We start from the raw sequence: 22,362 nt of genomic DNA, 5'->3' as shown, positions 1-22,362 counted from the left end.
GTATTTTTTATTATTTCAATGTGGCATGGCTTGCTTCAACACTGAATAAGTCTGCATTATTTGGACTCAACTGATATTTTTGACTTTTGACAGGTGAAGCTGTTGACTACTCCAAGAAAGGGACTTACGCAGGAATGACAATTCCACCCTTTTCCCAAGCCAGAGCCACAAGTGCTGTTGGTACACTCTTTGGTACAAGCAGTGTCTTGAGGTCATCAAATGGGGTGGTCTATTCCTCTGTTGCAGCACCAATCCCATCTACGTATGCCATTACCACCCAACCTGGGTCAATCTTTAGTACAACATACAACACTTTGTCAGGTATGCATACCAGCGACACCATGCCTTCCCTGTCCAACCTCCAGAACTTGCCACTTACAAGGTCCCACAGTTTTCTGTCTACCATCTCTACTACTGAAACAGAAGAACAAGGAGATACCCCACTCAATCTGGAGATCTCTAGAGGGGGTAGTACTGATGCTGTTGCCAGAGCAACAACCTCTTTATCCCTTGAGTCCTACACTGATGCATCCCTGGAGGCCATAGCTGCTTCACTAGAGGCTCTGTCTTCACCCATGGTTCCTGGGGATGGCCAGTATCAGGCAGAGCGTGAGAGACTTGAGATGGAGAAACTCAAGCAGCATCAGTTGGCTGAGGAACTAGAGTGGGAGCGCCAGGAGATCCAGCGGTTCCGAGAGCATGAACAGCTCTTGGTGCAGAAGGAACTGGAGGAGCTGCAATCCATGAAGCAGCAGATCCTGAATCAACAGGAAGAGGAAAGACAGGCTCACCTTATGATGCAGAAAGAAACCTATGCCCAGCAACAGCAGCAGCTTGAGCAGATTCAGAGACTCCAAGAGCAGCTGCGTGCGCAACTGGAAGAGCAAAAGCTTCGTCAGATGTACCCAGGTGGGGACATACCAGGGCATGGCGTGCAGGAGGCAGTTGTCTTAGGACCTGATGGCACAGTGCTGTCTCGAAAGATCACAGATAGTGGGTGCCAGACGGATGAAGAGGATGAAGCAGTTAGCAAAGCTTACACAGCAGGGAGGAAAAAGAGAAGTGCTAAAAAGAGTGTTGACAGTTGTGTGCAGACTGATGATGAGGATCAAGAGGAATGGGAGGCTCAGACCAGAACCCGACAAAGCCGGCCACGCACTTCCAGGGGTGATAGGGGTGGGCAGTCTGAGATGTCTCTTAAAGCACACACTGAGATTTCTATACAAACAGATACAGAGGGGAACATTAGAATGGACTCCAGGATGGAGCTGTCTGATTCTGAAAGGACCTCACCAAAGAAACGACCTAACCCCTTAGAAATAGGCCAGTCTCCAAACCTCAAAGTTGATTCTTCTACGCTTCAAGCCCCTCCTAAATCTCCCAATGTGCTCTATTCCCCCTTATCCCCATGTATATCCCCTAGCAAATCCCTTGAATTTGTCTCCTATGAGAAATCACTGGGTGATACAAGCCCACAAAAGCTAAGAGGAAGTATGGACCCATCAAAAACCTCTCCTGGAAGTCCAAGGGGACCAAAAGGCATGCAGAGATCTATGTCTGACCCTAAGCCAATGAGTCCAACAGGAGAAGAAAAGACAACATCAGGCACCCAGTATGGTGATACTGTAAGTACTATACATGACTTTAATATATACTCTGATTGACATAAGAAAGAAAATAGGTACTGGCTTACAAAAAAATACAGTTGGTTTATTTAATTTTAAGAAGATGAGGATGTTATTTTCTTAATAATGGGCAAATAGTTGTCCAGTGCAAACAAGAAGTGATTCCTGTAGCGTGTAAAACTAACCATAAGACAAGCATCTTGCATCACCAACAAAACCATCCTTAGTGACATGATGGCTCAGTGGTTAGCTATCCTGTCCCACAGCAACCATTTACATGATCTTTTCATGTTTGCATGAGGAGGCTTGCACACCATACTGTAGGACATGCTTGTCAGGCACTGGAAATACTGCTACCATTTTTCATCATCACACAGCTGGCGTTAGAAGAAAAATGAAAACTCAGTGTAAGAAAGAATAATTTAATCTATTGAATACAATGGAAATCCAAGAGAAGACTATCTTTGTGTAGTCATTTTGTGATCCTGGCACACAAACCAATGTTGTTATACTTAAGTCAGTCTAATGCATGCGATGTAGATGTATTCCATTCACTGATGTTATTTAATGTTGTTAAAGGGACAGTTCAACCCAAATAAAAAAAATATATAGGGCTCTTTCCTGAAATCATGGTGCACCATTCGTGGTTCTGTTGCAAAGAATATTGCACATTTACACACACACACACACACACACACAATCACACATTATGTTTGGGAAACATACAGAAAGGGATGTAAAAGAAAAATGAAAGACTAGGTCACAAATATCCACTTAGGTATTCTGTTTTGCTCCTGGCCCTCACAGGGTATGGAAGTCAGTTTTCTGCCTGGGCAATTCACTGTGGAGAATCTCATACATGCATAAAAGGATGGGAAATGAGCTGAGCTTGCAGGACAATATGGAGCTGTCAGAGATCCATAGAGGCTTAATGTGAATAAATTACTTCTGTTGAACTAAATGTAGGCATGTGCGATTGAGTCAGTAGTGGATGACATTTATGGGCAGGAATACCTTACTGGAAGACACAAAGGTGTTCATACCCTCAAATGCACCCTGTTCATCTCCTAATTTATAACTGAATATTAAAACTACAGAAAGGCTATAATGTATGCCCTTTTCTACTTTCTCAATCTGCTCACATAACTGAAATCTTGCCAAATTTTGCAATTACCTCAAGCTAATTTGAGCTGAGTAATATGGATCAGAGAAAGTCCTTTTTAAAATTCTGAAGACTATATTACCAGCTGACTCATTTATTTTGGGGATTAAGAAAATAATTTGAATTCCTGCTGTCCTAATCGTGCTTTTTTTTTTTTACTTTTCCTACAGGGAAAGGGCTCAGGTGGCACACCAACAGGCACTCAAAAGAAGGTAAAGCGGACTCTTCCCAATCCACCATCAGAGGATGAGTCAACAACTAGTGGCCAGACGGCATACACAACTGGTTCAGCCCGCCGAAGAATGTGCCGCAATTCCAATATGGCACGTGCCAAGATCCTGCAAGACATTGATCGTGAGCTTGATCTAGTGGAACGTGAGTCTTCCAAGCTCCGCAAAAGACAAGCAGAGCTTGATGAGGAGGAGAAAGAGATTGATGCCAAGCTGAGATACTTGGAGATGGGCATTAACCGCAGAAAAGATGTGCTACTGAAGGAGAGAGAGAAGAGGGAAAGGGCCTATTTACAAAGTGTTGCCGAGGACAGAGACTACATGTCAGACAGTGAGGTTAGTAACATCCGAGAGACGAGAGGTGGGCGTGGAAGCGGTGATGATGAGGAGATTGAAGATCATGGTCTTGAACGTCCCAGGACAGCTCCCCAGTCAGAATTGGATGACTTTGTCCCACCTCAAACGAAACATGAGTACGGAAAATACTCCCAGTACCAATACAATCAAAGCCAATACCAGCAGTCTCTCTACCAGTCCCCCCAGTCCTACCAATCCCATTCTCTGTACTCCTCTGTCCCCTCGCTCACAAGCGCACAGCAGCAGAGTTACCACCAGATGCTCCTGTTGCAGCAGAAAGCTGCCAGACAAGCAGCTCTCCTCTCAGAGCTGGATGCAACTAAATATGAAGTCATTAACCGCCAGCCTGATCCTACATCATCAGCGTACCTGGGAGTCAAGTATGACAAATATGGCAACCACCTTGACCTCAGAGCCTTGGACGTGGGTAGTATAGCACGCAGCCCCATGACATCTGTCTCTGATTCCTATTACACAGATGTAGATCACCATACACCCCGGAGTTACATGTTGCTGGAAGATGCTGCAGAACTGGCTAAGAGCTCCACAGGTCTGTCTTCATCTTACAGTCTGGCTGAAAGGGAGCTGGCCAAGGCGGAGAAGCTGCTGCGCAGGAGTGCTGCAGATCTGGGGTCTACTGACTATCTGGGATCCACCTCAAGACTCCATACTTATGGAAAGACCCCTGATGAAGAGGATACAATGGAGGAGCCCTATGAACTGAAACTCCTGAAGCAGCAGCTCAAGCAAGAGTTCCGGAGAAGTACGGGTGGGACAGAAAACTTGGAACAACTGACAGGCCTCTCCCAGTCCTACTATACCCCAAGCTCTAGCATCTCGAGTTACTCCCAAAGACACTATCCAAAGACAGACAAATACAGCATCAGTCGACTTACTCTAGAGAAGCAGGCAGCTAAACAACTCCCAGCATCCATGTTGTACCAAAAACACAAGACTCCATTGTTAGATCCTAAGATTTCCTCCAAGTATTCCTCTGTTACAGACAACAGAGGTTTGGAGACAGACTATAGCTATCTTGGGTCTACCAGTGCGTCTGCAAGATCTAGCCGGCTCTCGCAAGATGAGATCACCTTCGGCCTTCGTAAGAACATTGCAGAGCAAAATAAATACCTGGGGTCCACCTTGGGTGCCAACTTAGCTGGATCACTAAACTTGGGCCAGAGCTTAGGTTTGGACTCTGCCTATCCCAGTGGTAGTCGCTCAAGACCCTCATCCAGGCCCACATCTTGCTATGGCCTGGACTTGTCTATCAAAAGAGACCCTTCTAGCTCTTCGCTAAGGCTTAAAGGGGACGGTGAAGCATCTGTAGATGTACCAAGCTATCAAACCCCCTCTGGTCGTACCAAACCCACCAGCCTTCCCATTGTGCAAAGTGGCCGTGGGCGATTACCCATAGTGGCTCAGAACTCGGAGGAAGAGAGTCCGTTGAGCCCTGTTGGGCAGCCTATGGGCATGGCCCGTGCATCAGCGGGACCTCTGCCACCCATCTCAGCCGATTCAAGGGACCAGTTTGGTTCCTGTCTGTCATTACAGGACTCCCAGCAGCAACATATCAGGGAAGAACCAACCAGGGGTAGGGGTTATGTGCTGCTGGATGACCTTCAAGGCACCATGTCAGATAGTGAAGGTAAAAAACAGACTTGTCACATTGTCACTCTTTTCCTACTTAATGTTTCATCCTTGAGAGTGTCTGGTTGTGGGTTTTCTTTCTTGCATTTATTGTGTATAATATTTAGCTGTTGTGTATCTGCTGAAAGTCTGCATGTGTCTAACCTTAACGTTGGTGAATTTATCGTCTTTGTTTTCGTGTATCAGTATTTTGGTCAATCAGTTGAGATCCGGTGTGCATGCATGCCTTTGTGTATTTTGCTCTATGTCTCTTAGCGTTTGCTTGAATGTATTTTAATGCATGTACTGTGTCCGCATTCCAGATATTGTGTAATATTTCCCATATTGGTTCACGGCATGACAGTGTCTAAATTTCTGTTAGAGCTACATGTGCGAGGTTCACCTCCTCAAAAGCAATCGCTCACCTGTGGCAGTCTGCATGTCAACATTTGTAGCTGTTTCAACTCCTTAAGACAATTCTCTTCCAAATCCTGCTCATTAAGCATACATGGCTTACCCCTCAATAGCAGAATTATATTTCCAAATTTTGGGTCAGATTGGACTTTTTTCCCCACATATGAAACACTGAAAAAGTGCCTCGCTCACTTGTGAATTTGACATAATTGGTACAGAATTATTTTATTTCTTTTACAAACACTCTTCAAACCAACAGTCTATCCTAATAAAACAGCCAATACTACATGAAGTATGTTTGGGATTCTACAATAGTTGATGTGTAATGTGAATAATGACTAATGTCGGTGTATTTCATCATATTTAAGTGTATAAATACATTTGATATTATGATATCAAACTATAGGAAAGATCAAAACACAACCAAATTAAAATGATATAACTAAAACATAATAGCTTAAAGCAGGATTATGTCATATTTTTAAATGCATGATATTTGGTTGCACTTGTATGTATGCAATAAATATAAAACCTTTACTTGCATGTCTTGTGTGAATACTTGCTTGTATTGTGATGCATTAGTGACTTTATGTTGCATGGAATACGTTTATGCTTATTAACATTTCTTTACAGTTTGTTTATACTGCATTTTCTGAAGGGTTTTACTGCTTTCTCTGTTTTTTTTAGTTTAAAACAGGAAACAATGATAAGAAAACAATAATGCAGAAATACAATTTAAAATGATAATTTGCTGAGCAAACATTCATTTTTGCCTCTTTATTTATTCTTCTGTATACCTAATCAAAGTGTTCTGAGCTGTCATCAATAAGTTTTTGTAAAATGTGCTGACACGTGTTTTTTTCCAACAAGATATTTGTTAAGCAAGAACAACATTTGATTAAAACTCAGTTTACATGCTCTTTTGCTTATTAAAAGACATAAAAGACACCAATTCAATTTATAAGCAAAATATTGCTGACAAATAGTCTTTCAGCTATGACCAAAACCATTTTTATGACATTAATTCATGTGTTTTATGGAGTACTTATGCAGCAATGACTTGGTCAGTTTCCAAGCTGAGGACAGTGTATTCATGAAAAAGGAAGAAAATGTGACTGTTTTAGTAAGTTAAGATACTAACAACCATACTTTTCTGGCTTAATCATCTAAAGAACCCAATTCTGAGTTTTTTGAATGCAGCATAACTATTAATAAATTCATATGGATCCCATAATTTTGCAATGTGAACCCGTTTGCCTTGATTCCAGCCCTAAGTGATTCCCTGATGGCTTTGAACAGAGACGATGCAACCAATGGTAGAGTATTAGTTCAGTTCTCTAGTCATCCATTAGCTAACATATTAACCTGCAATCACAAGTCAAATTCACATCACCGTAAAATGCAGATTCAATGTTGGGAACCTGAAGAAACTCGTAAAAAAAGTATTTTTTCAAACAAGTTTCGATATTTTTTACATTACAAAAATGCCTCATGGTAAATGTGTACGCATACTCAATGTTTTAGAAGAAATACCCAACATTTACATTCATAGAAGAATAACTACATACTGTACTAATACTGATTATTCACACTCAACCTGCATTTTCTGCTTATTTTACAATAGAAATGTTGTGTTGCTTGGCATCCTTTCCTCTTTTCACAAGAAAGTGAAATAATGAATCCACTCTTTCTCTGGCCTTTGTTTTCTTTTTTAATTTTTTTCACTAATCACTAATTACTGCGTATCATGTAAAACACGTAATCAATCACCATTACAGTATATGAACTGATATATAAGGGCAGAAGAAAAATTTTCTGAACTGGTGCTTGTTTTTATCTCTGAAGCCTACCACCTTAGACGAGAGGAGACCGACTGGTTTGACAAACCCAGAGACGGGCGGTCGGAGAATGGACAAGAGAAGAGACAGGTGAGACAGGAATAAAAACACATACTTTTGGACGGACGGTATACTGTATATACCGTCCACGCAGACACCCGGATGGAGTCCGAGCAGTAATGACGTGCATGCCCTCACACTGAATCGCCTGGATATCTTTCTGTGTGTTCCATACTTACCTGTTTCCCCATTTCCCTTGTACATACATGACATCTCACCATTGTGTGTGGGCCACAGGGAAAAGGCCCGTACTACCCCTTCCCTCACCTCAGGGTCAAACTGCAGAGGGACCCCAAAGACCGCAGTGTCTCAGGTAAAGTACCATGATTTACTACCTTCCGTTCACTAAGGAGCGCGCTAAGAGCATTTAATGTGTTATTGACTGATGCGTGCATTAGATTTTATTGACCCTGTTGCTTACCCTCTGCATCAAATATGTACAGTTTACAGCACAAACATTGTTTTGCCTCAATTGAATTTGAAATGATAAAAAAAAAAAAAATTCTATATCATTCTAAATGGATAAAGAGGGTAAAATGCATGTATAAATATGGGTGACAATGTCCCATTAGGTTCGGAGAGCATGATGAAGTGCTTCATGCATTCTGTTTACTTGACATTGGTGCCAGATCCCAAGAAAAAAAAAACTGGCGAGTCACTTCCCCTGCCATTACGTTCCATCACACCATTCCTCCAGGCTCCAAAGCGGGCAGACATTTCATTTCCTCGCTTCCCTTTTTGATTTGGCTCTTTTCCACGCTCATCAGTCATCGCCATGCTCAAAATGGCGTATCCCTCACACTTAGGATTATCTTACACAATTAGCAGACAGCCCACAAAGGAAGTAGGACCCGGTGCTGAGTCATTTCACTGCTCGCCTCCCACTGTGTTAGGTATTATAAAATACAGGCGGTTCTGCATCTTTGTAAGTGAAGAAGACCCCCTAATTTGTGACCTTTTGGAGGGACACAGATTTGTATGTTATTGGTGGGTAATCATGAGAGGGGTTGGCATGCATGCTGCATTCTACTGCTCCATAAAGGCAGAGAGTGATAACAACAGAAGTAGTGAAAGTGAGAAAATCAATCCGAGTAGCAGAATAGTTCTGTTCAGGCAGATTCAGCATAGCTGCCATATATCCAACATAATACCTAAAAATGCGACACAAACTACTTAGGGAATTTCTCCAAATTTAAAAATAAATAAATAAATAAATAAAAAACGTCCACCTGAACTGAAGGATGAACTGATTAGATTTTGGTGGTCAAAGGACATAGAGCAAGGTCACTGTGACCTCACAAAACTCGTCAAACATTCATATGCTAATTGTGACAATTTCACACAAATGTCTAATAGGATAAAAGGTCATTTTAAGAATAACTAACGCCCATTCTTCTTGTGTTGGCGAATCTGCATGGGCGTGTGGACAAACAAAGTACAAGTTAAATGCCAGACTGAATAATAATGCTACACTTTTGGCCCCAAACAGGAAATGGTCTGGGTATCCGTGTGGTTGGAGGGAAGGAGGTCCCTGGCAGTAATGGAGACATTGGAGCCTATGTTGCCAAAGTCCTACCTGGTGGAGCTGCAGAACAGACAGGAAAGATTCTTGAAGGTAAGCTGTTAAATTAATCTTCTCCATGTGTTTTTTTTTACGAGGAATATCCTTGTTGTTTCCCTAAACACAGACTGTAAACAAGGGGAAGCTAGTCAGGATCAGTCCAAAAGTAACGCAAACAGATCTGTCTGCCGGCACCGATTAACAAGGCATATGCCCTCTTTTAACGTCCATACAAAAAGTTTTAAAACATTTCTTGTGGTTTTACGGAGGGTTAGGTGTCAAACTACTGCCTTTTACGACTTCTCCTTCACATACAGCAGTTTGAACCTGCAACAGCTCGCCTTTACACCCAGTAACTGTCCCCTTTGACCTGTGATTTCACGCCCACGCCTCTCACTGACACCACATGAGGATGAATTGCCGTGTGGTAGAACGCATTTTACGAAGTGGTATTGATTTCACATTGGGCTGGGGGGGTCTGAGAACACCACCCTCCCACTTCATCTGTCCACTTTAATGTCTGTGTCGATGGTGTCACACAATCGCCGAAGCTGCACCTTTTGTGACGCTGCTGCGTGTCGGTGATCTATGGATGGTGAGACAGGGAGAGAGGGACATGCTGCTATCCATGTCTGCCCTCTGTAGATGTGTGTGTGTGTGTGTCTCTTTGTACTTTCTGTTTCTCTCGTCTCCACTTCTTCATTCCAGTAAAAAACGCTTTGTGATAAAATCCAAATGCACCAAATACAGTCGGGATCAATCGTGGAAATATTGGGCTCTTTGCAACATAATGGAAGTAACTTGAGGCTCAGTGCTAACATCAGCATGCTACCATGCAGATGTTTCACAGGCGTAATGTTCCCCGTGTTCATCTTCGTAGTCGAGCATGTTAGCATATTATCATTTGCCATTTGCTAATTACTAAAAAACAAAGTACAGCTGAGGCCGATGGGAATATTATTAGCTTTGCAGGTCTCGCAAATTCACACGTCGACGTGATGATGACGTTCAACAAACAGTCTGAGGATCCCCAAAGTTATTAGAGTTTGTTCTCCGGGGGCTTTGAATGTCTGTAGCAGATTTCACAGCAATCTGTCGCGAATTTCACAGCAACCCATGCCTGTTTGACGATGCCGTCCCTTGTGTGTCTGTGAAGTAACAGTAGCATTATATTTGTTTGTTTGACATTTTTTGAAATCATGAAAGAAGATCTTTAATTTTCCAGTTTTGATCTGGATTTGAATGATGGCTGGATTACTGAACCGACCTATCGGGCACAGGCCCCTGAAGTGTCGGGGGCCCCCTGGTTTTTAGCAACAATAGTCACTCAGAGAGACATACCAACAATATATATGCCCAAATTAACAACTGCAAAGAGACACAAAAGACTACAAAGATAACAACCACAAAAAACTACACTACAAAAACAAAGAAAAACAGAGAAATATCTACAAAAGAATAACAAAAATAGGCCAAACAACCATAAATCATCTTAAGTGTCTCATAATCTGCCCGTGATTTTAACGCTTGGAAAAGTCTAAGGGCAGAGGATTCAGTGAGATGTGTAATTTCCCAAACACTTTATGGACCTTAGATTAACCTCTACATACTGTTTCGTACGGTTCCTTTAACTGCTTTCTACCACTGAACTCACACCTCCAGCACACATCGATGTCTGAAGGGTTACATATCTCTTCTCTGCTTTTTGCGATAATCCTTAGCTCCGTGTAACTGTAATCTCACTCCGTCTCAGCCATCATAGCCTTTCTGCACTGCTCTCATGCATTATCATTTTATGCGTAGTCACAAGTTTTGGCACCGAGCAGAACGGCTGCAAAGCACTTTGGTTCTGCCAGCGGGGGGGGGGACGCGGCGTCTCGCCCTCCGGTGTGAATACGGAGAAACGTTGTCAGATTCAACAAGCGGAGAGGCTCACTGGAAAATTCAAGTGCCTTCGAAACTGCCGTCGAGTGTGAACAATTTGATGAATAACGTTGTGGTGAAACTACAGTCGCTTCCCTGTTCGCTCACACATGCAGCTCGAGAGTATCGCCGCAAACGGACCCTCCTGATGAGCTGTTTCCAGAAGTGTAAGTCCTGCCCGTGGGCAGGGTGTGCTTTTGGAGGATGCAGTGGGTTTGCTGTGGATTCATTTGAGCTGCTGTATTGAATATGAATACATGGCCAGTCACTGTCATTTGTCATTGTCTGACTAGATGAGAGACACTGGTGTCTGCAAATTAAAGTGTTCTAGCTGAAATAACAGCCGTTCCGGAGTTCATTGGATTGACCCTGATCTGATCCCTTATTTGGGTCAATGTGTTAATTTTTTAAAATGAACTAATCGCTTTTATAATTTAAAGAGCTACTCACCTCTCAGCTTTGATTTGGTTTTGGTGTGTTTGCATCTACATACTGTATTTAAGTATGCTGTGTTAGTGATTGTGTGCAAATACATTATTGCGTGTCTAGGAATGCAAGTCCTGGAGTGGAGCGGCGTCCCTCTGGCGGGGAAAACCTACGAAGAGGTTCAAGGACTCGTCGGGCAGCCGTGCAGCGAGGCGGAAGTGTGCGTCAGACTGTGAGTCCTACTTTCTCTTATCTCCATCTACTGCGTTTTTTCCTCTTTTCTTCTCGAGTTTGACTGTTCAGAATGACATGTCACGTCGTTTTCCCGTCTTCCAGTGATCTCAACATGCTGGCTGACTCCGACGGTTCCGACCACCTGGATTTCCAGGAGCACAGCAAAGGCGAGCTACATTATCTCTACGACTCCGACATGCTGCTTCTCACTTTCCCCCCCTTCTCTCTGTCATTTCCCAATTAACTTTTGTCTCCTGCAATTTTTAGACACTCTTGTCGTATCGCTTTTCATCTACAATTCTCTCTTTTCTCAAATTCAGCCGCACATTGCTTGTGGCCTACTTCCTCTGTCTGTCTGCAACAGTGGGACTGTTAGATTGTTCTCAAAAGAGCTACCGCACTTCAAAAGCCTTTGATATATCCGACTTGAAGTCGTCTACTCGGGATTCCTGTCGCCCTCTTCCTGTGGGTGCCTGTTGCTTAATGATGCTGGTGTGAACCCCCCCCCCCTTCTAGGTGACAGACCTCCCAGGTCTCCAGGCGTTGACCCCAAGCAGCTGGCGGCCGAGCTGCAGAAGGTGTCCCAGCAGCAGGCTCCCACCTCCACCTCGTCCTCCAGTCTGCCCCCCTCCACCTCATCGACCTCCAGCCCCGCTCAGCCAGGATCCCCCTCCGTTGGCAAGAAACGCCACAGCAGCAAGGTGAGTTTCTTTATTAGTATTAATGGATTGATAGTGTTGGTCACACATTACAGTACATCCCTGAAGTGCATTATCATTATGTATCGCTGGGGAAAAAGCTTTCAGGTTCATAACTCCGCAGTTGCCTTATTTTTTTTTTTTAACGTGTAACTCCGTCTTATAATAATATTTCTAATATTTAATATCTGGTTTTCCCAGTTTGGACACAAAAATGATTTTGTTTACACCAAGTTTTTTTATCTACCACATTAGGTCGCTCTTTATTATCAATTTTATTGATTTAGGCAATGCCAGTAAGAATTCACCACTTCTAACTTATCTAATATCAATATTTAAATAGATGCACAGTTTACAATAAGTATAATCCACCCACAGGTAATAATGTATCATCCTCTGACAGATTTTTGTTTGCGGTTTCTAAGCATGTTGCTTGTATTTCTAATAGACTGCGGAGGGAATGAAGATCCAGTCCCACCCCGTCTCTGGAGAGATACAGGTCTGTTAAAGTATTGTATTTAATGTAATCACTGTCACACACACACAAACGTTTTATTTATTTCACATTGTTTCTGTCACAAAATGTATTCAAATCCCTCATAATTCCATACGGCTCTTTTTTGCAGCTTCAAATCCACTACGACAAGCAGCTTGGCAACTTGATCGTTCACGTCCTGCAGGCCAGAAACCTCGCCCCGCGGGACAACAATGGCTACTCCGACCCGTTTGTTAAGGTGTATCTCCTACCAGGGAGAGGGTGAGTCAAAGGCTCGGAGCCTGCAAGCACACATTACAGTAGTCCAGACCGGGACCACGGTCAGTTATGGATCAACGAACGTCAAATTGAGTTTCAGTTTAGTTGATTCAGACACACAGTAAGTGTGTTAGATCTTTGAGTGATAAAGTTATGCTCAGAGCTCAGACCTAATTTTCCATTCATTTGAAAAAAATCGATTTCAAATTGATTTTGCCTCACCATGACATCTTTCTTCGGTATCAACCCATAGCACCTATACACTGCACATCAGATCCATCATGTGATGCGTTTTAGAAGGGAGTTCCAGTGGCGTCATGTGACATGAACTCGCCAACCCCCCTCACGCTGCTGAACGACATAAACGTCATGTAAACGATACAAAGTGGCTCGTTGCTGTTGTGTTGATGTTGCTCCCCGTTGATGAGCGTTCTACTGTCGGTGCAGAATCAATAGCTCTCTCACATTTACCTGCTATATGATCCGCACATTCCCATAAGTCCGGGGCTCCTTTCTCACTGTGATTACACAGTAATGTAATAGACTCTCCCGCCTTCTCTGCTGTTGGAGGTCCCTTGAGAGAGTGTTTGTTCCTGGATTGTGCTCATCACCTTTCAGATAAAAAAAACAAAACAAAAGCCGCCACTCTCACAGGCCTTCAGTTTGAGACGCTCAGATGCAAAGAGAAAGGGTTGATTGAGTTGTCGCTAAAGGAGGCTGGGAGAGTTGGATCCACAAACCCTGCAGCCGCCCTACTTAAAGCAGTTAGGGAGACGTGCACACTTAAGCGCACGTGTGCAAATACTCGTGTATATGCTACATGTGAGTATACATGAATGTTCTCACAGCTATCAGGCTGTAATCCATACAGAGGCTTTTCAGTTGCATCCCAGGTCTCCTGGCAACCGCATGGAGCTGTTGCAGTGAAACAGGTGGTCATAAATAATAGTTTACTTAGCAACCAGGAAGGAGGGGGAAAAACTTTTTTTTTTTTTTCTTTTTTTGTGGCAAAGTAACGATCATGTCGATGTGTATGAAGCTAGAATTCTGCTTCTCCACACTGTGAGCAAACACACACGGGCTTTCTTTCTTACCTGGACAGCTGATCACGTTTAGCAAACCAGGATGTGGAGAAAACGTGTAACAAGTCAGGAAACGGAAATCAATTTCACCGTGGAGACAGTGTAAACGAACCACTTATATCATGATATCTGTGCATTATAAGGAGGGGATTTGTGTGCGCCCCTAAAACAACATGCATCGTTATCATGGTTAGTATGATTATTATTGTTCACCCTTTAAGGAGGCGGATTTAAGAATCATTTACAGTAATATCCTATTATGTGCAATGGAAAAGTTGATTACAAGAACAAAATATTGTTTACAATGGTGCTGCAATATAAAGCAATTAATGACACAATCCACATGTTGCTATTTTGCATAACTCCACCAAATGCATGCACGTTTTTATCAGCAGCCTTCGCCTCACCCACAGTGCTCTTCTCTACGTGGTTTTGCAAAAGACATTACATGTATCGCCACGGAAGCATAATTCCCGCTGAAGTTGAAAGTGCAAAGATAAACGACTGTGCACTTGTGTCGAGATTTGAGTTGTTTCCCCGCAGGAATCTGTTGCACTGTAACTCCACACAGTAGAGTGGAAAGTGGTATATCTAGCGGCAAAGATTGATAACGCAATCGGCTGTTCCATGAGCAGTAGATCTCCACCAACAATTGCCAACGGATGCGTTACATCATCTGAAAGCCCTCTTAACACAGTTCATGAGACATTAGAGCACAAATTCAATCCACCGCTGCAGCGCACCACGGTCCCCTTCTTCCCTAAACACACGGTTAATAAATCCCACCTTAAAATCTACAGGGATCTCCCCCCTCCCCCACTTACACACTCACAGTCCACAGGCACTCCTCAACCCCCCCACCCTCCCTCTGACTATTGTTTCTGTATGTTGTTCTCTATATTTAATGCATGCTGGACCCTCTCAGTCAGGTCATGGTTGTCCAGAATGCCAGGTATGTGACTTGACCCCTTTGGTACTTTGGTTCTGTTTTGGTTGAAATTTGGTTGTCAGTTTGGTGAAGTTGACAAAAAAAAACACGTCCAAATTGTTTTGCTAACATGGTCGGAAGCTTGTTGATAGAAATGCAGATACAAATCCCTTAAATTGTGCATTTTCCCCGCCCGGTCCTCATATTCTCATGTTCCACTCACCTTCAGGCTTAGCACTGGAGGAGTCCCCAAGTATTAACTTCCTCCCATCTCTTTAACATAACATGATTAAACCTGTGCTGACAATTAACGTTTTTCCCAGCTAAGTGTTGTGTGTTCCCGGTAGATGGTCTGTTTTTGTTCCTAACCACCGTAATTTGAAACCCCCGACACCCTTTAGTTTGTCCCTGTTTTGTGATGAAAACCCCCTCAGTAATGTCCTACATCGTGCCCTGACATCACACTGTGCCCCTTGACGCCCCGCCACATTCAACACACACTCCCATTATATTTTTCCTCCGCAGTCCTTATCCATCCCATTACTTTCCAATATAGAGCAGTTGTTGTCCTTGTCGTTACCGAACTAACTCTTTCCGACTTACTCATATCCTACGATCTTAAATCAAACCCTAAAACACTGCAAAAAACATCCATCTTAACAAGTCATTCTAATCCCCGCGAGTCTGCCGGGATGAAAAAAAAAAATATTTTCTTTAAGACAGGTGAAGTCAGTGAAATCGTATTATTGCTTCTCATGCAAATTGACAGATTTTGTTTTTTTTGTCGGTGATCAGCAGAATGATTTATCTGCTTCAGTTATTGGCACTTCACAAAACAAAAAATTTGTCCAAAATATTTCATGAGGCTAAATGACTTGATGGACAACGAAAGTGGACTTTTTTGCAGCGCGCCCTGACATCGTACTCGGCCGCCCATGCACGTAGGCCCATACCTTTTGTCGCCGTCCGAAAAATTGTGCATCACATTCATTCTCTCCCTCCGACTGTGTACATCGTGCCCTATATCTTGTGCTCCCCTGCATTGTGGTGGTCCACTATCTCCCCCCCCCCCCACCCACCCTCCCCCGGGGCTTTTGGATGCCCCTGACCGAGTGTACCGTGTCCCCTTCCAGTGCTGAAAACAAGAGGAGGTCCAAGCACGCCGGCAAGAGTCTCAACCCTGAGTGGAACCAGACCGTCATCTATAAAAACATCCACCTGGAGCAAGTATGTGGTCGGACACGCATCTCTGAAGATTGTGTATTCATAATATTGTTTAGAGTGCTGGCTATAACACGTATAGTCCATGTATGTAAGGCACTAACAAGAGAACTGACAAAACGTCCGAGTTAAAATGATATTGTCTTTTCACGGCTGGCATGCAGACTTGCATTGTGGCCGTTGGTTTTAGTGGAGCAGATGGACGATCATTGGGATATTAATTATATCGTTTTAGATCCCGTTCTAAATCCACTGGACTCGTATCAAATACAGCCAATTTACTGCTGAATCTCTTCTAATTTAAGCCGAGATCATATCCTATTTTCCATTTTATCACACACTCAGCCAAGATCAGTTACTATAAATATGCACTAACTTTATATCTGTGTGTCAGCTGAGGAAGAAGACTCTGGAGGTGAGCGTGTGGGACTACGACAAGTGCTCATCCAATGATTTCTTAGGAGAGGTAAACGTCATGAAATGTGTTCAGTTCAGTTCTAGACCAAATACATTTGAATGCATAATCACATTAAGTTTGGTTCCCCAGGTCCTCATTGACCTGTCCAACACGGTCCAGCTGGACAACGTCCCGCGGTGGCTCCTCCTGAAGGAGCAGAGCGAGGGCGACCACCACCGCCGGCAGGGCCGACACAGCTCCTCCAAACCCTCCTCGCAGCACTCCTCGCCCAAAACCGCCGGCTCCGCACACGACAATCAGGATTCCCCCAAATCGTCCGTCATCAAGAGCCGAAGCCACGGGATTTTCCCGGATCCGGCCAAGGGTAGGACACCGTGACGTTCCCTCACGCGCTTGACTTTCTCACCGCCATCCCCTAACACCCGTCTGTACACCGCCGCTTCTGCCATCTCCGTTTGCCCTCTTCTCTTCTTCTCCTCTCTTTGTTCTCTCTTCTTCACACTCGGTGCTGTCTTTCTCTCTGTCCACCTGTCTCCCTCTCTCTGTCTTTCTCTCTATACCAGCACCTTCCTACGCCCATATTTTTGCACATCCAAACGTAGCTTCAGCTTCATGCTTTTTGCTTTTCTCATGGTCTGTTTTCTTGGTTGCCATGATGTCATCCAGCTAAGAGGTCTAGCTTTAGCTTCCCTCTACCTTTCTCCTAACACAGAGGGCAACAGGTCCGTGGAAAGGCTTTGAATGCTCCCCTACTTTAGAAAACTAACCAAATTTAATGCGGATTGTTGACTTTACAACGCAGTTACCTCGATGGCCTAGATGAACTTTCTGACTGGCCACTACTTATTCACCACAGGTGGTTGCAAAAGGTAACTTAAATAAAGTTAACACATAGCTTTTTTGGTAATTTGATGAATCTGGTTGTTTTAGACACGCAGGTGCCCACTATCGAGAAATCTCACAGTAGCCCTGGCACATCGAAGCCTTCCCCGTCCGAGGGCCAGAGCCAAAGCCACAGCCACGGACACAGCCAACACTCTCGCTCGCACGGCGCTTCACGCTCCAGCAAAAGTGCCGCGCGGCAACAGCATCAGGAGGGCGGCATAGCAACGGGCGATGCCCCACAGCACTCGCAGCCGCCGCAGCAGCAGCAGCAGCAGCAGCAGCCGCAGCAGCCGCCGCAGCGCCCCCAACCAAGTAAACCAAGACGCAAATAAAGCCTACGCAGCATGGCCTCCTCACACTCATCTGTTCTGCCTTTTATGTTTTTCTTTCTGTACATTTTTTTTTTTAGTTTCCTTTTCTCTTCTTGGTTTCCCCTCACCCTTTACACCCCCCGGTCCTCTCGCCCGTTGTGTTCACAGTGTGTCACCCTCCCACCGCTTCTCTTCTGTATGCACTCTCCAGCGTGTCGAGCCGGCAGCTCACCTGTACTGTGGCACACTGTCTTCGACTTTTCCTAAGTTTGACCCCTTTTTCAACGAATCCCAAAGTAGTGGTTGCTTATTGAAGGCCAGTTCTAACGACTTAAAAAATAAAAACAGACTAAAGGCTAAATCTTATGTTCTAATACAACTTTAATATGAAGTTAAACATAATTACATTTCCCTGTTTTGAAGAGTTATTTAAATACATTAACTTCACTTGGGATCAGGAGAAGTATGGAAGAAAATGTCAAAAAGAAAAGTGAGATGGCACCGTCAGTGCCGTCTCCATCTCCCAGACCAGCATTATAAACTACAAGAACAGAAGCTTCTGCTTCCGAGACAGGTTTCTGTCACCAAGCAGTAAAACAGAAGAAAGTTGCACTCCTCCCCCCCCCCCTCCCCAAAATATCATTAACCTCTTTTTTTTTGGTTCTTTTTTATTATCCCACGACCAGCTCCTCCACTGAGATGGCTGTGCATGCAGTCCGCTAACACCCCTCCCCCTCCCTTTTTGTTTGACAAACTTCCGGACTCACACTGCACCTCAGTAGATGCTGCACACCCCGCCTCTTAGTGACATGCAGGAGGGGCGAATGTGCAATGCACACTGTGGCTGCATGTGATTGACAGTCAAGCTGGTTGCCATGGTGAAGATAAAAAAAAAAAAAAAGCTCTCTCTGAAACTCCATCTCGCTCCTCCCTTCTTCCATCTTAAACTTCGACCCTATGAACTTTGTTTGCTGGCGCTGACTCCACCCCCCCTCCCTACCCCTGACACCTGACCCGCGCCTGCGAAAAAAACAAACGCACCAGGCCAAAGAGGCCGTCTCTCGCTGCGGCACCAGAGGCACAGCGTAGTGGGCGTGCTCACCATTCAGAGAGCCCAGGCCGATTGGCTGCCCGCCCTGCCGTCGGTCGTGTCGGCCAAAGGGAGCAGAGCCGACGGCAGACACCTGACCCTCAGGAAAGCCGTGTCAGAAGAGAGGCCGCAGAGCACCGGAGGTGAGCGTTTAGCCCACGGGGTCTCCCTCTCCCTGTCATGTGACTGAAGCACAGGCGAGGGGCGAGAAAGTGAGAGTGAAAGAAAGAGAGGATGGCGATGCTACTAACGCACACCTGCATAAAGAGAGGGGGAGAGAGGGGGAGTCTTACAAGCTTATAGAAGAGACAGGAAGTTGCACATCACCAGAGATCCATGCAGCGAGACACGCTTTCTCTCCACAGCCGCCCAACGCTGCTCACTGACACCAGGAAGTGATCCAGCTGGTATTAGTGAGCTTCAGCGGTCCGTTTGAGTGGCCCGAAAGGAAACGTGTCGGCATGGATTCTGTCCAGCACCACATCTCACATCTTTTCATACGCAATCACGCTGCCTGATCGGCTGGTTGACAATCCTGAATTAATAACATCTGAAATATGTTGCATAAAAAACAGGATCTTTTGTACATAAACATCCCTCAAACTCCTCCAGATATGAAACAAATATTCATGTAATTTGATTTTAAAAACTGAAGTAATGCCAAGTTTGAGATATTACATTATTATTAATAGCTCATACAGACGACTAACAATGTGAGTAGATCTAGGGGCCTATCGTTTGGTCTCCTTTTACGTAAACATGTATATGTGATCTCTGGATTTGCCTGTTTCATGTGAAAGCTTTCTATGTGAGTTATTACTGTCTTGTCTTTGTCTGAGAAAAAGATTCCGAGTCTGTTCATGTGCTTCCTGCTAGTCCACAGTGTTTGTGCGCTGTTCATTACAGTCCAGTCTGTTGTGCTTTTTCAATAAAGCGTCTCCTTTGGCTGTGACGCATTAAAGTTGATTGGATGCATTTTAGTCGCTGCACATATTGGCCCCTAGTTTTTAACAATATTGGATCCGGCAGAGGTCCAGTGTTTCTTCCCGTCTCTCTGTGGTGACGGGTGTGGTCGTATCTCTGCGCAGCTCGGTCGGGCTACAGATCCGGCGACGCCCCGGTCACGGCAGCCTCGTTGGACAGCGGCCTGAGCGGCAGCGCCTACAGCCTGTTGGACGAAGAAGGAGAGATGAACGAGGTGGACAGTGCCATCTTCCAGGTGCCGCGACTGTGAGTCAGCTTATTCACATCATTTTATCTCAAAAATCTTCTCCTTGTGGATATTCTTTGAATGTTAAATGGGTGCTAAACTACAACTTCCATGCAATACATGAAGCAGTTGTATAGTTTTATTTAATTTCCTGGATTTTCTTTCCTGTCTCTATAGTGGAAAGATCCCAAATGGCACCGATGTGTTGAAATCACCAATGGGACACATTGACAGTGAAGGTACAGTACAGCATGTGCATTCATTCACACATCCAGGCTTAAGGATGAACACGTTTATTCATATCCTCTTCTTCCTATCTCCTTATATCAATGTGTCTCTTTTGTCCATTCATAAACACACAAACACACACACACACACACACACACACACAGGCTACCCTTCAGCGACTTGTTGACCCAGCTTTCAAGATATCTCCATTCAGTTTCCCAGGCAACCAGAAGCCAGGCAGAAGTCCTCATAACTCCTCCGCGTCCTTGTTAAACAAATAAATGTGATTGCTTGCAGGCCGTGTTTGATATTACTCATCGTGAGAGTACACGTTGTGGCCAGCAGAGGGCAGTCTCGTGCAGAAGAGGAGTATGTATTTCACTCTGCTGATTCAATGTGTGTGTGTTCAGGTAAGTCTCAGGTCATGGGGGAGATAAAGATCGCTCTGAAGAAGGAGATCAAGACGGAGGGGGAGCAACTGGTCCTTGAGATTCTTCAATGTCGCAACATCACCTACAAGTTCAAGTCTCCGGACCACCTACCTGGTAATACATCAGTACGCAGCCCACACACCTACATACTCCCATTTATGCTTACACCCACACACAATTAACTTTCACAAAAAATGTAAGTTGAATTAATCACACCCCGGTTTATTATTCTTATGACATCTGTCGAGACTCTTCACGGCATGCAGAGACAATTTTAATGCGCTACATATCATTATAATATTTGACAGCTGGGAGGCCCACACAGCCCACACTGTTTGGAACGATTGGCATCTTGACACGCCATCAAATCAAATCCTTGCCAGTTATTTCTCGATGCAGCACCACAGGTGTCCCGAGAGTGTTTTCCAGCCAACATTCCCTTGGAAAGCAGCGTACACTTAACCTAGTCTGTCAAAGTCAGACAACACGCACAGAGCCAGAGAGCACTGTGTGGACAGAACAATGGAGCCAAGAGCGATCGCACGAAACGGAGTGTATAAGGTGGCGCTGATGAATCGCAAGTGTGTGCCGTTGGTGCCAAACAGGAGATGGGGAGAGGGAGGCGGTAGCCACGCCCACAAGACTGACAGCAAGAGAGGAAAAAGGAAGGGGAGGGAGAGAAAGTGGCTGCTGTCATAAGGGAGCATAAAATCACATTTAATATACTTTTCAAACAATTAAATTACACACTAATAGTATTTACTTTCTTACTGTAACATCTTCCCTTGATCCTCATCTCCTCTTCTAATATTTACACCCTTATATCTGAGCTGTTGGCCTGATTTGCTTCCAGATGGGCATGACATTTGTTTTGTTTTTTTCATTGATAGAATGTAGAAAGTGCAGAATGTAGCAGTGACTATTGTTGACTATGAGCATCTGTGACTTACTTACATGTTACATGTTTATTTTCAATATTAAAGCCCAAACCCCATTTTAAACTACATGTGAAAAAGTCATCATTCAATTCTTCATTCTTATTTTTCACATAGCCCTAATTGCAAATAAGGTCACTAATGTTTCCCCTCCGTGGTTCCTGGTTTTAATATTAAATCTGTTATAAGGGGGATGCAAATGAGTGCTTTGGTGTAGATGCTGTGTTCGCATAATAAAGTTTTATTTCCTGTGGTTTAAGTCCATGGTCATTGGGTTGAATTTACAGAAAGACAACAAACAAAATGGAAAAATAGCTCAAAAACATTAATATAAACTATCTCTTAAACATCTATTAAATGAAATAAGGACACTAACAGCTATACCAGGGATGGTTTTCTTTTCCCCCTGCTTCACCCATTCAATCCCATTTGTTTAGTATATCAGTTTTTACACTGTGTGTGTGTGTGTGTGTGTGTGTGTGTGTGTGTGTGTGTGTGTGTGTGTGTGTGTGTGTGTGTGTGTGTGTGTGTGTCTCTCGGCAGATCTTTACGTGAAGCTCTATGTGGTCAACATTGCCACCCAGAAAAGGATCATCAAAAAGAAGACCAGAGTGTGTCGTCATGACCGCGAGCCGTCTTTTAATGAAACCTTCCGCTTCTGTATGAACCCGGCCGGACACTCCCTACAGGTAGGATAGTCCCAGACACAAGC

General features: G+C 44.1%; 1 protein-coding gene across 1 annotated transcript in view; it reads left to right on the top strand.

The window, feature by feature from the left end:
* Positions 1–22,362, top strand: part of pcloa (piccolo presynaptic cytomatrix protein a) — a 52,137-nt gene that overhangs the window by 26,270 nt on the left and 3,505 nt on the right. The window contains exons 6-25 of the mRNA XM_084038643.1: positions 94–1,625; positions 2,958–5,022; positions 6,686–6,733; positions 7,263–7,345; positions 7,553–7,628; positions 8,805–8,930; positions 11,349–11,457; positions 11,562–11,626; positions 11,976–12,160; positions 12,606–12,656; positions 12,784–12,914; positions 14,919–14,945; positions 16,055–16,148; positions 16,537–16,608; positions 16,690–16,924; positions 17,491–17,757; positions 19,935–20,076; positions 20,234–20,295; positions 20,695–20,829; positions 22,194–22,339. Coding sequence (XP_083894769.1) covers positions 94–1,625; positions 2,958–5,022; positions 6,686–6,733; positions 7,263–7,345; positions 7,553–7,628; positions 8,805–8,930; positions 11,349–11,457; positions 11,562–11,626; positions 11,976–12,160; positions 12,606–12,656; positions 12,784–12,914; positions 14,919–14,945; positions 16,055–16,148; positions 16,537–16,608; positions 16,690–16,924; positions 17,491–17,757; positions 19,935–20,076; positions 20,234–20,295; positions 20,695–20,829; positions 22,194–22,339 — 5,651 coding nt within the window. The remainder of the gene's footprint in view (positions 1–93; positions 1,626–2,957; positions 5,023–6,685; positions 6,734–7,262; positions 7,346–7,552; positions 7,629–8,804; positions 8,931–11,348; positions 11,458–11,561; positions 11,627–11,975; positions 12,161–12,605; positions 12,657–12,783; positions 12,915–14,918; positions 14,946–16,054; positions 16,149–16,536; positions 16,609–16,689; positions 16,925–17,490; positions 17,758–19,934; positions 20,077–20,233; positions 20,296–20,694; positions 20,830–22,193; positions 22,340–22,362) is intronic.

The sequence above is a fragment of the Eutrigla gurnardus genome, assembly GCF_963514095.1.
Source record: "Eutrigla gurnardus genome assembly, chromosome: 21".
Classification (NCBI taxonomy): domain Eukaryota; kingdom Metazoa; phylum Chordata; class Actinopteri; order Perciformes; family Triglidae; genus Eutrigla; species Eutrigla gurnardus.
This window is presented reverse-complemented; position numbering and strand designations above follow the sequence as displayed.